The sequence below is a fragment of the Chinchilla lanigera genome, unplaced genomic scaffold (assembly GCF_000276665.1).
Source record: "Chinchilla lanigera isolate Chin_1 unplaced genomic scaffold, ChiLan1.0 scaffold00032, whole genome shotgun sequence".
In the NCBI taxonomy this organism is placed as follows: domain Eukaryota; kingdom Metazoa; phylum Chordata; class Mammalia; order Rodentia; family Chinchillidae; genus Chinchilla; species Chinchilla lanigera.
In genome coordinates this window covers 11194141-11207414 of record NW_004955433.1, presented here as the reverse complement: position 1 = coordinate 11207414, position 13274 = coordinate 11194141, and the positions used below count along the sequence as shown (strand labels likewise).

At 38.3% G+C, this 13274-nt stretch overlaps 1 protein-coding gene across 4 annotated transcripts in view; it reads right to left on the bottom strand.

Moving 5' to 3' along the window:
• Rbl2 (retinoblastoma-like 2) overlaps positions 1-13274 on the bottom strand; it is a 51920-nt gene that overhangs the window by 30231 nt on the left and 8415 nt on the right. For 3 of the 4 annotated variants that reach the window (XM_005388302.2, XM_005388305.2, XM_005388307.2), the window contains exons 4-8: positions 11327-11391; positions 6508-6636; positions 4294-4454; positions 4138-4202; positions 2928-3114 (exon numbers count right to left, since the gene is read on the bottom strand). In XM_005388302.2, the coding sequence (XP_005388359.2) occupies positions 2928-3114; positions 4138-4202; positions 4294-4454; positions 6508-6636; positions 11327-11391 (607 nt within the window). Of the gene's footprint in view, positions 1-2927; positions 3115-4137; positions 4203-4293; positions 4455-6507; positions 6637-7735; positions 8625-11326; positions 11392-13274 lie in introns of those variants that run through there. The other variant, XM_013516218.1, reaches the window with a different exon arrangement.

The window sequence follows — 13274 nt, the reverse complement described above, 5'->3', positions numbered from 1 at the left end:
CAGCTTCAAAAAACAAAAACTAAAAGATATAAATAATAAAAATTAAAATTAAAAATATTAGGTATTCTATCAAGTCAATAAAATTGTCTGGATAGACTAACTACACTCAGAAGGCTGCTCCCTGTAGTATGGTTCTTGCAGCCAACTTCTTTATATGAACCAGCGCCTGTAATGGGAGAGAAAAAGCCCTTGTACAGGACAGGTAAAGAATCGGCAGTGCCCAGCAGCGCAGAACACATCACCCACGGGCAGGAGTGGCTTCAAGGAGGAACCAGGTGTGACATCCGCGAACAGCTTCCTGCCCAGCGTCCTCGAGGTTAGCCTGCAGCTTCTTGGCAGCACTGTTAGAAGTGCCTCACCGAAAGCTTCCTGTGCATTTTTTGTTTTTTTGTTTGTTTTTGAGACAGGGTCTCACTATGCAGTTCAGGCTGGCGAGCTCACTATATAGCCCAGGCGGATATAAATACCTCATGTTTTTAACATTATCAACTTGGTATTTATTACCTGACTTGAAGCAAGACTCCTCCTAGTCAAAATGCACCCCTGGAAGAGCCGGGCGTGGTGGCACATGCCTATAACCCCCGCACTTGGGAGACTGAGGCAGGAGGACTGCCATGACTTCAAGGCCAGCCTGCACTACATAGTGAGACCCTGTCTCAAAAACAAAGAAAGAAAGGAAGGAAAGGAGGAAGGGAGGGAGACAGGGAGAGAGGGAGGGAGGGAGGGAAGAAGGGAAGAAGGAAGGAAGGAAAGAAGAATACACTAGGACAGTCCTTCTCCAAGGGACGACTTAATAAAATTTGGAGTGCCTCAGCGATCTGTCCTTAGCCCTTTCTCACACTAACTCATACTGCTGGGTCATCTCTTCGTTCCATGACTTTCAAAGCCATCCTTATTCTGATGACACCAGGACGTACACACATAACCCTAACCTCTGCTCTGAACACCAGCATTAAATTTCTAAACACCAACTCAAGGACGCAGGTAGGATGCTTAAAAGACATCTCAAATAACCACGCTAATAACTGTAACTCCTGATCTTTCCTTCAATAAATGCCAACAGTAAATATTCTTAAAATGCCTGCTATATGATAGACACTGCACACAACACTGGTCACAGCCCTCAGGAAGCTTGTATTTCAATGCAGGGAGACAGATAACAAAGATTTCTTCCCACCCACCTACCTACTTACCTGCCTACAGTCAGAAAGCTACAGGCCCAACAGGACATTAACAGCAAACGAAGGGGAAAGTCCTCAGCTTAGGAGATACTGGTGGTTATTATTTTATATAATTTATATACTAGTCAGGTTATCAGAAACCAGAAGTGAGGAAGCAAGGAAGGAGGCCATGCGGGTATCTTGCAGAAGCATGTTTTAGGCAGAGGAAACGGCCAGGGCAAAGGCTTAGGTGTGGCCGCAGGCCAGATATAAAGGATGAAGAAGAAAGCTTGGGTGAGTAGCATGGGTGAGGAGGGCAGCGGCAGGAGGTGCACTCAGAGGGGTGGTAGGGGCCTTACAAGCCATGTGTAAGGACTTTGGCTTCTGTATTATTCACCCAACAGGTTTCCCGGTTTTCTCTTTCTGTCACACCTTACTCCAAAACATCAACAAATCCCGCAGATGCTGTACCCACAGTGTGATCTGATACAGTCGTTTCTCTGAATCAAGCCACCAAAAGCTCCCACCAGAATCACTGCAATCGCTTCCCAGCTCCCTTCTTCAACCCTGGCCCCTGGCCCCACTCGCATACAAGACCTTTAAAAATGTCTATCAGATCACAGAGGTTACTCTTCTTAAAAAAAAAAAAAAACTTTAAAAGCTCTCATCTCAATCAGAGGCAAAAAAAAAAAAAGTCCTTACTACAGCTGCTGCGGTCTACATGGTCTGTCTGTGCCTTGCTCCCTGGTCTCTCACTTCCTCCCACTCCTCCCCTCACTCACTCTGTCCCTACCACATTAACAGGGTCACTGCTCCTTCCTGCACTCGCTGTTCTCTTGCCTTCGAACACACTTCCGAGCTGCTCCCCACTTCCTTCGGGTCTGTTAACACCACCTCCTCAGAGACGTCGAGGCCCACCTGCTCCCCCTGCCCCCAACACTGCATTTACTCCTGATCAATTTTACTGTTCTTCTTATATCATCGCCCAACACGCTGCGTATTTAACTCTTCGGTTATCATTGGGCCATCTCCCCAAACTAGAAAATAAGCTTCTCTAGAACCAGGTATGCATGCCGTTTGGTTCAGTGCTGTATGCCCCCATGTCCAGCGCACACTGGCTGATAAAATACCTTCCCACTGTTGTCATGTGAGTGAGCGCTCTCCAGTCTGCAGCAGCTCAGAGGACAGAGAAACGCAGACTCTGCCTTCCGAAGTGCCTCCTTGATATAACTCTACATGATCCTGGAACTCAGTTAACAGCTTTCTTAAAGAATGCAGATTATTAGTTTCTCCAGTCTCTTAAATGAAGGCCCCAATTCAACTTAATTGACATTTCTACACACCCACTGTGTTCATCATGCAAAAGACCCAGTACATACCACTGGTCCACATTTTCAAAGTGGAAAATTATCAGCATGACACATTTGTTTAAATTTATAGAAAACTTTTTTCTCAGAGCTAACTATAACCTTTGAAAGTTGATGTTGGGCTGGGGATTTAGCTCAGCGGCAAAGCGCTTGCCTGGCAAGCGCAAGGTTGTGAGTTCGGTTCCTGGTACCGGAGAAAAACCAAAAAATAAATAAATAAATGAAAGTTGATGTTAACAAACAGTAAATCAGTAAGATAACCTTTTCAATTGAGAGACATATGATGGGGATTTTCTTCTTTGTGTTGCAAGCAAAATTCTCATGCAATATTATGAAAAAAACCCAGACCTCCAGCTCATCCGCACCTCCCTCCCCACCCACCTGGCGCGGCTCAGCTCACCTTGTCAAAGTGCTGCTGCAGGATGTTTTTCATCTGCACTCTTTCGGCACTCTCTGTTCCTGTGCCAGTGCTCAGACACCGCGACAGAGTTCCGATTTCTTCCTCAGCATCCTCACCAAGAAATATCCGTTCATCTAAATTCCCGACAGAGAGAACATACTCCTCGTAGGCCTTATTGATGGCTTTACTACAGGAAAAAAACACAGACAACATGCACTTTCTTACAGAACTATCGTTGCAGTTATGTTTCCGTTCACTTAATTATTTCATTTTTTTTATTTATTAGTTTGTTATAGCTCAATCGTGGAAACAGCCCAAATGCCCATCAATGGATGAATAGATAAAAGAAGCTGTGGGGTTTTTTTTACACAATGGAATACTACTCAGCCATAAAGAATAATCTTCAGACATTTCTTGGTAAATGGATGACTTTGAGAACATACTCTTACATGAAATAAATCAGACACACAAGTGTAAATACCACATTGTTTCCCTGTAGTGAGAAATCAAAAGTAAATAAGGACCAAAATGTATAACAGATACTATGAAATAGGAAGAAAACGGGAAGGGGAACTAGGAAGAGGGAATGGGACAGGAAGGAAGGGAAATAAAAAACAAGAAAAGGAAAAAATGGAAACTAAGCTGTGTAAATTGGGAGGGGAAGGGGCTAACGAGAGGGGAGGGGAATGGGAAGGAAAGAAGACAGATCACGTCCAGGCACAGATTCCCTACTGTGAATGTGGTCATAATGTGTACCTGAAATGTACCGATAAACTTAATTTTTAAAAAGTTCTAATAATATTTTGAAAGTTACATTTCAGTGGGATAACTGTTAATTACAAAAAGCCAAGGATTAAAATGCAGGCTTGCAACATTATGCGCCTCCGCCACACAGCAAGTGTCGCTATCTTTCCCAGCTGTTCTAGGCACCTCCAGAGACCTCAGGATTCCCATTCTACATCCACATTTGTCACCAGCAGCGTTCCAAAAGGACTTCTTCATTTCCCAATGTACAGTCCCAAAGCTTGACCGGTAAAGCTTTAAGGAACAGTCAAACAATTTTCAGCGAACTTAAAACTTGTGCTTATAGAAGTTGACAGTTGTTCTATTATTTCCCTTTATTATCCCATAAAACATTCTAAACCTCCAGAGTACAATCAATAAAAAAACACTAAACTCTGAGGCTTCCTAGGTTATAACAAGTACTCACAAACTCTCTCCAAAATTCCCAGGCTCCAGAAAACCAGTAAGATTTTCTTCTTTTCCCTTGAGGAGCTAAGATGAAAGAAGAGATCTTTAATTGTCATACAAAATCAAGACTTTCTCCAAAAGAAGTTTTCCTGTTACTTCTTTGTTACTTACAAACCTTTTTTTCATAAAGTTTCCTAATATAAGGTTTCCAGAAATGCTCCTTTATCCCCTTTGCTTCCAAAACCAGGCCATCATGCAAGGAGCAGAGTTTCTCAATGACACAAGGTGGGTCAGATGATGGTTTGGAATCCTTGGTATGAAAATCTTCAGACAGGCCTATGGTATATAGAATCAGAAAATGGAGATCAGTTGGTACTGCATAAACCACGTTGCAATAAACCAAAAATACAGACAATAGTCTAATCAAAATGACTAACGTATGAATATATAGAAAGTAGTGTATATGAACCTAATTGAAATCTACTTAAACATACCTCAAAAAATAGGAATAGGGGTAAAATACATCACTACCCAAAAGATTTCAATTATTCAATCATTGGGAGACAGTTAAGAGAGAAAAACTAAAAAATTAACTTTAGCATATTGCTCCATGATCTAAAAATTACAAAAGTAAAATATAGTTTTGCAACCATGCCTTACATTCAAACAAAAACACTTCAAAAAATTATACAGCTCTAAGCTGGGCATGGCAGTGCACACCTGTAATCCCGGCACTCGGGAGGCTGAGGCAGGAGGACTGCCATGAGTTAGAGGAACTGGCACCGGGCAAGACCTTGTCTCAGAAAAAAAAACACAAACAAACAAACAAAAAAAAATGACACAGTTCAAAGGGAGGGAGAGAAGAGGAAGGGGACATAAGTAGAATTAGATATATTATGCACCTGTACCAGCTCCTATAACAAATGTCATCACTGTGTACTGCAAATACACACTAATAAAAATAATTTTTTAAATTACAAAGTTTAAAAATTATGCACTTTAAGATTATATGTTATACATTAGATGTACTTATCATATTAATTTACACTTGCCATAGGCTTACAAGAGAAAAAAAAATAAAGAAAAAAAAAGGTAAAAACAGAAGGAAACACTATATAGAAATATAGAAGGAAGGCAGCAGGTATGGCTCAGGGACAGAGTACAGATGTGTGAAGCCCTGGGTTCACTCCTCAAAATATCCACACACTAAAAAAATATAAGAGAGAGTCAAGAAGGAGTAAGAGAAAGGACAGGCTGAGTATCCCTTACCTGAAATGTTTGTGACTAGAAGTGTTTCAGATTTCAGAGCTTTTTGGATTTTGGAATATCTGCATACATTTTAGTGATGAACATCCATAATTCAAAAATCTAGAATCTAAAAATTTTTTTTTAATTTGAGACTTCTACACCCATAGCCCTAAATTTGAAACTTTCTGAGCATCATGTTGGCATTTACAAATTTCAGATTTTGGCCAGGTGTAACGGCACACACCTATAATCCCAGCACCTAGGAGGCTGAGCCAGGAGGATCATTGTGAGTTCAAGGCCAGCCTGAACCACACAGCGAGACCGTCTCCAAAAAAAACCCCAAAAAATACTTTTAAAAAAACTTTTATTCATATTTTTTAGACTTTCAGATTTTGGATTTTCAGATTAGGGATGCTCAACCTGTATAAGGACCATTAATTTATCAAACCAGAAGCAACTGAAGTAACTAAATCCACTAATATTAAAAATCTACCTAGATAGACAAGTTGAAATTCTAACTGGTACCACATTAAAACTTACAATCCTACCAAATATAAGCAGCATTATATATCAGCTCTATAAATACCTTTTAATATTTATTTTATAAGTCATAACTTGGGCACTGAATTAATACCATTCACAGAAGTTATATACCTGAAAGCATGGTAAAAGCATTGCCCAAATAAATATCATTTCTATATATCTGTCAGTTTAACACATCCAAGTTCATTTTACTTCTTTCAAAACTGTAACTACTCTCTACAGCAAAAAGTTTGAACTGAAAATTTTTTCAATAAATCCTTTCTTGCTTCCTATGATAGAGTGTGTCATGCACAAAGCTTGCCAAATTGAAAAATATTACCACGTTCAATGTCATTTTTGTTACTAGATTTCTAAATGCCTTCTCTTTATTTAACTGTGTATACATTTCAGACATTTTAAAGTGGTCACTGAAAACTTTAAACTTTGCTTTTTCATAAAAGTACATATACAGAGTTTGAGTGTTCATTATAAGTGCCCTGGATCACTGCAATGGTGGAAGCCTTTCAAATACTCACGTCCTCTGATGCTGCAACCTTTATTACTGTGCAACTCCCGAGAGTAACACAGTGCAGAAATGTGAGTTGCCCAAACATCGTACCTTTAAAATTAGGGTTCACAAGTTCCTTACGATTGGCACACTGGAGAGCATTTCCATAAACTAGGTCCAGAGCACAGAGCAGAAGATGGTAAGAATTGACCAAGTCATCACTAATCATAGGGAAATTACCTACAGATCATGAAGAGTTGGAGAGTTAAATTACCATGAACTTTACAATATTTTTAAAATACTATTAATTTCTTCCTTTAATTATAATGACATACAACATTGTACTTTGACTCAAGACTTACTTGGTAAGTGAACATTTTGAGACATTAGTTTTATATTTTAATAAACTCCTATGAGTTTAGTGAAAACTGAAACCTTACCAAAAATGCTACGCATTCTCTCAATATTCAGCAAATCAGTATTCATTAAATACCTAGTAACTAATATTTTATTATCATTGATCTCTTCTTTGAAATTTCTGAACACAAAGATTTATAAATTACCTCAAAATATAATAGTTTTACACAAACTCTGAGTAAACTATAACCAGAGATCAAGTTCATGAAAATACCTGTATAACAATATAAAGTTACTAAATCTTTTTTTTAAATTACTAGAAATACTCAGAAGGGCACAGCTGGAAAAGATTCATACAATTATTTTTCTCATGTACAAACTTAGACCAGAACCCTTAATCACAGTGATAACAGTGACATTTACAATACTTTTTACATAGTAATACTATATAAGCTCATATAAGTGAATGCAACAACTAATGACGTGTAAATTCTACAGCTACTATCCCCAGGATAATTGTCAATGGTAACAAAGAATAAGAAACCCACACCTAAACCTACAAAAACAATTCCTTTCTGCAGTGCTGTTCCAGGCCTAACAGAAAAAGTAGTTTTTACACACAGTTAAATAGTTCTATTAATTTTAGAAATTAAGATGTATTCCTAGGGTTTTTAAAAAACTGTAAGCCTGTCCCTTTTTTACTTAAAGTACTACACATACATGCTTTATATTGATTTTACATTCTTAGAATATCAAGAGAAATTCAATTTAAACAGGTAACACACAGTTGAAGAATTATTCAAAACTTGACATTTTCATACTTGCTGTCTTACCCAAATGCATGCACGTACACACACAGAGAAAATATCCCCTCAACACACACAGACTGCGTACACACACACACACACACACACACACACACACACACACAGAGCTTTGTTTCAAGATCTTCCCCCTTCTTCCAAACAAAGTTACCACTTACCTCAGCATATCCGGTAGGTAATTTCTTTCTTTTTTTTTTTTTTTTTTTGTATAGATAGAAACATTCTACAAATTCATCTTTAATGAATTAAATAGAAAAAATGTCCTTCTGTTGTCAGCAAGGCAAATGATTACTAACAGATTAAATGTTACATTGACATAACAAGCTAACTTGTGTGGCTCTACTATAAAGAGGTTCAATATTAAAATACACTCACCTCCTAATATATAAAACAGCAAGTAGTATCTACTGGTTTCAAGCTACAAAGCCTATCTCACTGACAAGCCCAAACTTGTCACGGACGTGTACTTCCCATAGAAAGAAAAACCAGCAGCATTGTAACTTCTAACAAAAAACTGAAATGCTCCTGAAGATCAAGTTCTAATTTAAATTCCAAGACTATACCAATATGGTTTACTTTCTATTTCAAGTCCTGACCTTTTCAATAAATCTCACTTTGTGAGATATTTTATTTTCCAATCAACAAAGATAACAGGTAAAAGGAAAGCTGTCTGACCTCTAGACTTGGCTTATTTATTACGAATGAGAAGATTTGAGATTTCATGTAAAACAGGAAATGGTCCCCATCTGAGAAAAAGATCCTTGTGCATCTTAAAAGATCATAACAGAGGCGTGCCCCAGCTCCTGGGAGGCTGGAAAGGAGGACCCTAAGTTTGAGGGCTGTCTGAGTCACAAGACCCTCACTCAGAAAAAACAAAAACGGTTCTTCAGATCAATTACAGACTTCATAAGATAACATTGAAACAGTGAGTTAGTTGCTGGGACAGAAAATATGCCACTCAAGTTGATCAAGTGAAAACAAAGTAAGAACCAAAAATTATTTTTAAATAGTTTAATATAATATCAAATACATATACTCCTAAACATATACCAAATAGAAAACAAAACCCGGGGGCTGGGGATTTAGCTCAGCGGCAAAAGCGCCTGTCTGGCAAGCGCAAGGTCGTGAGTTCGGTTCCCGGTACCGGAGAAAAACCAAAAAAAAAAAAAAAACCCTAGAAGTTAAACATGCCTTGCCAAGCGCAATCATACAGGAGATTACTATCAAATGTAATACTAGCCACACAAGCTAACACTTGTTGCAGCTACTATAAAAAAGGTTTACATACTCTTAAAGCTGTCTCTGTTTCATGTTACCGATCATACCACCTTTATCTCAACTACAGAAAGCTGTCACTGTGAGGCAAAGCATAAGTGAACAGCTCACATGTGACAGGAGAAAACAAAAACACAGCTTAGAAAAAGAAAGATGGCTCGCAGTTAGTTAGAACAACCTAATGACACCGGGAAACCAATGGCCTGATACAGCCTCGCCACAGGCCTTCAAGTTCAGCGTGGAACCAGGAGCCAGGAGATCTGGGTTCCCACCCTAGCTGGGTTCCTAGCAGCTAGTTGCAGGTATCGGTTGCCTAACCTTTCAAGTGAGTAAGTTGAGAGTAATCCCATAATGAGAGTTTCCTGCACTGCAATGCCCTCTTACTCAAAGTTTTGCTTTCTGTGGTTTTGGTGATCTGAAAACATTAAATAGAAAATTCCAGAAATAAACAATTTATACATTTTTAAATTGTGTGCTGTTCTGAGTAGTGTGGTGAAATTTCTCATTGTTCTGCTCTGCCCAGCTCTGCCCTGCCCAGGACAGAACTCATCCCATGGTACAGCATTTTCACACTGCATACACCACCCATCCATTAGTCAGTCACTTAGCAGCCTTCCTGTTCATCAGATCTCCTGTCACAATACTCTCTCATCCAAATAACCCTTATTTTTCTGTCTTTCTTTTTTCCTTTTTTTTTTTTTATTCTTTTTTTTGAGGCAGGGTCTTGCTATGCAGTTCAGGCTGGCCTTGAACTCACTATGTAGCCCAGGGTGGCCTTGAACTCACAGCAATTCTCCTGCCTCAGCCTCCCAAGTGCTTGGATTACACGCATGCACCACCATGCCCTACTATTTTTCTTAATAATGATCCCCAAGGGCAAAAATGATGCCAACAACTTGGTTATGCCAAAGACAAGCCTTAAGGTGCTTTCTTTAAGAAAAAGGCAAAAATTATTGACTTAATAAGGAAAAAAAAGCTGTGACTGCTAAGATCTAAAATACAAGAAGATATTTTGAGAGACAGAGTAATTATATTCATAGAACTTTCATTATAGTAATTCTAATAGCTCGATTTTACATATTATCAATTATTTTTGTTAATCTCTTATTGTACCTAATTTATTTATTTTATTTTAAGGAGAAAAAAATAACAAAGACAAAAACAAAACAACACAAAAAAAATTAGAATGATGTAGGATTTCAAAACAAAATGATAGGAATTAACAGTGGTTGTTATAGTACATATTGTTATCTTCAATGAAATTGTTCAGATTACCAGATGTAAGAATGCAAGATGGATCAAACAATTAAAAACAATAACAAGTATAAAAAAAATTAGAAACGATGCAGAGCTTCACTAGACAAGATGGTAGGAATTCAACAATGGTTGTTACATTGCATAGTGTTGTCTTCAGATTAGCTGTTCAGATTACCAGATAATAAGCATGTAAAACTGATCAAGAAAAGAAAGAAAAGTTAAGCATTAACTGTTCCTTTCAATAAACCAGTAGACATCGGCAGTACAATTATCCCAGCTAACCTTGTATATACATATATATTATTTTTTCCCTTCCTTCTTTCTTTCTTTTCTCTTTTAAGGAGGGAATACTACATTTATGGGCTCCATCCATCTCTAAGATACTTTGCTTTTAACTTTGCATCTTATTGGGCTTAGTGGCAAAGGTATGCCACATACTCTATAGGGAAAAAAGCTATTAACTAATATAACTGTCCATTCTCCTTTGGATTACTAAGAATTATTCTTACATAGAAATACAGAGAATAAAAAAATAGAGATATATTTAGATGAATACAGATCTTAGGTCAAATGCAGTAAGGAAGGGAGAGAAAACAAATAGGATCTAAGGCATTTGATTCAGTATATTTATCTGAATAAGATGCAAAAAGTAATCTGAACTGCTCTGGGGATGATAGTCCCACCCAGGTGAGTAAGACATGTCTCATGAAAAATACAGCTCAAAATACAGGCATAAACATAATAAGGTGTTTTCAGTTCATTATTCAAATAGATTTGAGTGGAAAAAATTCTAAGAACAAAATTAAAAAGAGTCTCCATTTACTAAGACATTTAGACATTGTAAAGAAATGCAAAAGACCCTTTTATTTTTATTTTTAATTTTTTGGGTTTATTTGGTCTTTTTCAGACAGGGTCTCACTATGCAATTCAGGCTGGCCTTGAGCTCACTTTGTAGCCCAGGCTGGTCTCAAACGCACAACAATACTCCTGCCTCAGCCTCCCGAGTGCTGGGATCATAGGTGTGTGCCACTATGCCCAGTATAAGACCCTTTTATGAAGAGGTGACATTTTAATAAAATCTAGGATTAAAAACTCTTCAGAAAATTCTCAAGTGAGGATCTCTTCTTGATATATAATACATATATCAAGAATATATATATTTAGTACCTGAAAAAGTAAATAAACTAATTAATATCTAAATATTACCCTTTCCTTACCTTTTGCATATATAAAAAGCACCCAACAAAAATGGAAGATTTCAGACACGGTACACGGCTGTCGCCTTTGAGGGAAGAGAAAAAAATCATGAGACAACAAAAGAAGTGGCCATCCTCAATGATAACAAGTTAGGTAGGAAACAAAATCCACAATTAGAGGAACAATACCAGATTCAGCTTCACAGGGAAAATGTACACGGTGTGCCCCAGACAAATACTGCGAGGGAACAGCTGGAAGCCTGGGAAGGAGTTCATCACAGAAAGAAAAAAAAAATTCTGAAGAATTTTTAAAGTTTTCGAGGCCAAGATACCAAAAGTGGAAAATAAAATGAAAAACAATAGTTCTTCTGATGACATTAGCAGTCAGGTATTTCCCCATTTCCTCCTCTATCATAGCTGATGAACTTTAACCCTCTCTCCCTAAAGATCCTACGGAATATGTCAAATCCCAAAAGGCTGTTTCACGTACATTCTAGTCTTCCTGTAATCCCCTCATTAAAAGTACCTGCTGTATTTTTCCAAGTTTTCTGCTAAAGGGAGTTTTAGACCTGCTTTAATCTCGGCTTTCCTACCAGAACCTCCGCCAATGTTTACACAAGACATCTGTGGTCTCCATGTTCCAACAGTCTCATTCTAGCCAGGTGCCAAGAAGAACAAAATATTCTGGAGACGACCAGGAGATTTAGCCTAGTTCCAGCACGATCATTAGACAGGTTTACTTGCTCTGCCTGGGCCTTAGTCTTTCATCTGTCAAAGATTATTCTCCATAATTCACCAGTACTTAATTCACTGTACTTAATTGAATGCGTACTCTACAAAGTAGCCTTCCTACCACAGTACATGACAGACTGTTTGTAATTTTGATTGTGCGTCAAGAGAAAATTCAAATGTTTTACTTCAACACTTAAGCCACTCTAAATTCTGGCTCTATAAACTGAGAACTCCAGAGGAAACCTGACTAACCTTCTTGCTCCCAAATTTCTTCTTGCTGGGGCTGGGGATTTAGCTCAGCGGCACAGCACCTGCCTGGGAAGCGCAAGGTCATGAGTTCGATTCCCCCACCAGAAGAAAAACAAAAACAAACAAAACAAATTTCCTCTTGCTTACATGTCTATTCTTGTGATCTCCTCTACAGAGGAAGCCCTATAATTTCCTAGCCAGGTGCGGTGGCTCACACGTGTAATCCTAGCACTCCAGGAGGCTGAAACAGGAGAATATGAAGTTTGAGCCCAGTCTGGGCAATTTGGTCAGTTAGCCAGACCCTATCTCAAAATAAAAATTGAAACAGGTTGTGCTTCAATCCCTAGGACCAGGAGAGAAAAAGAAGGCTCTAATAATATTTCCAAATTTACCTGCCAAAAGCATGCCCACCCTTTAGGACCTATTTCTGCTTATTCTAACCACATCCCAGCTCACCCAGATTCCTTCTTCACCTCAGAAACCCTCTTTCTCCATATACAGCACTTGCTTGCCTTTCACAATATGCTGCACTGTACAAGCTTCATATCTGCCTCCTTTCCCTGTCTAAGCTATAAACCCTCAAAAGACAGAAACCATGAGGTTTTCTTTGTGAATACTGCTATCCCACATAGTAACTAACTTCCTGTGGGTAAGTGCTCAAAAAACATCTAGGGACAAACTTTCACATTTTAGTGTGCGAGCTGCACTAGACAGTGGGAGTGAACCCATGGGTTCTACAGTCTGACTGCTTTAGTTTCAATAAGAACTCCCCAGTCACCAGTTGTGTGAATTTAGCCAAATTACTTACTCTCCTAGGGGGGATTTCCTACCTGTAACAATAGCACTAGTCTCATAAAGTTGTCAGAAAGATTAACCAAAGTAATTCATGCTTCAGTCTTATAAGATCCCTGTCCCATAATAAAATCTCAATAAATGGTATATATTACTAATATTTTTGTTTCATTTTTTTGTTTGCTTTGTTTTATTC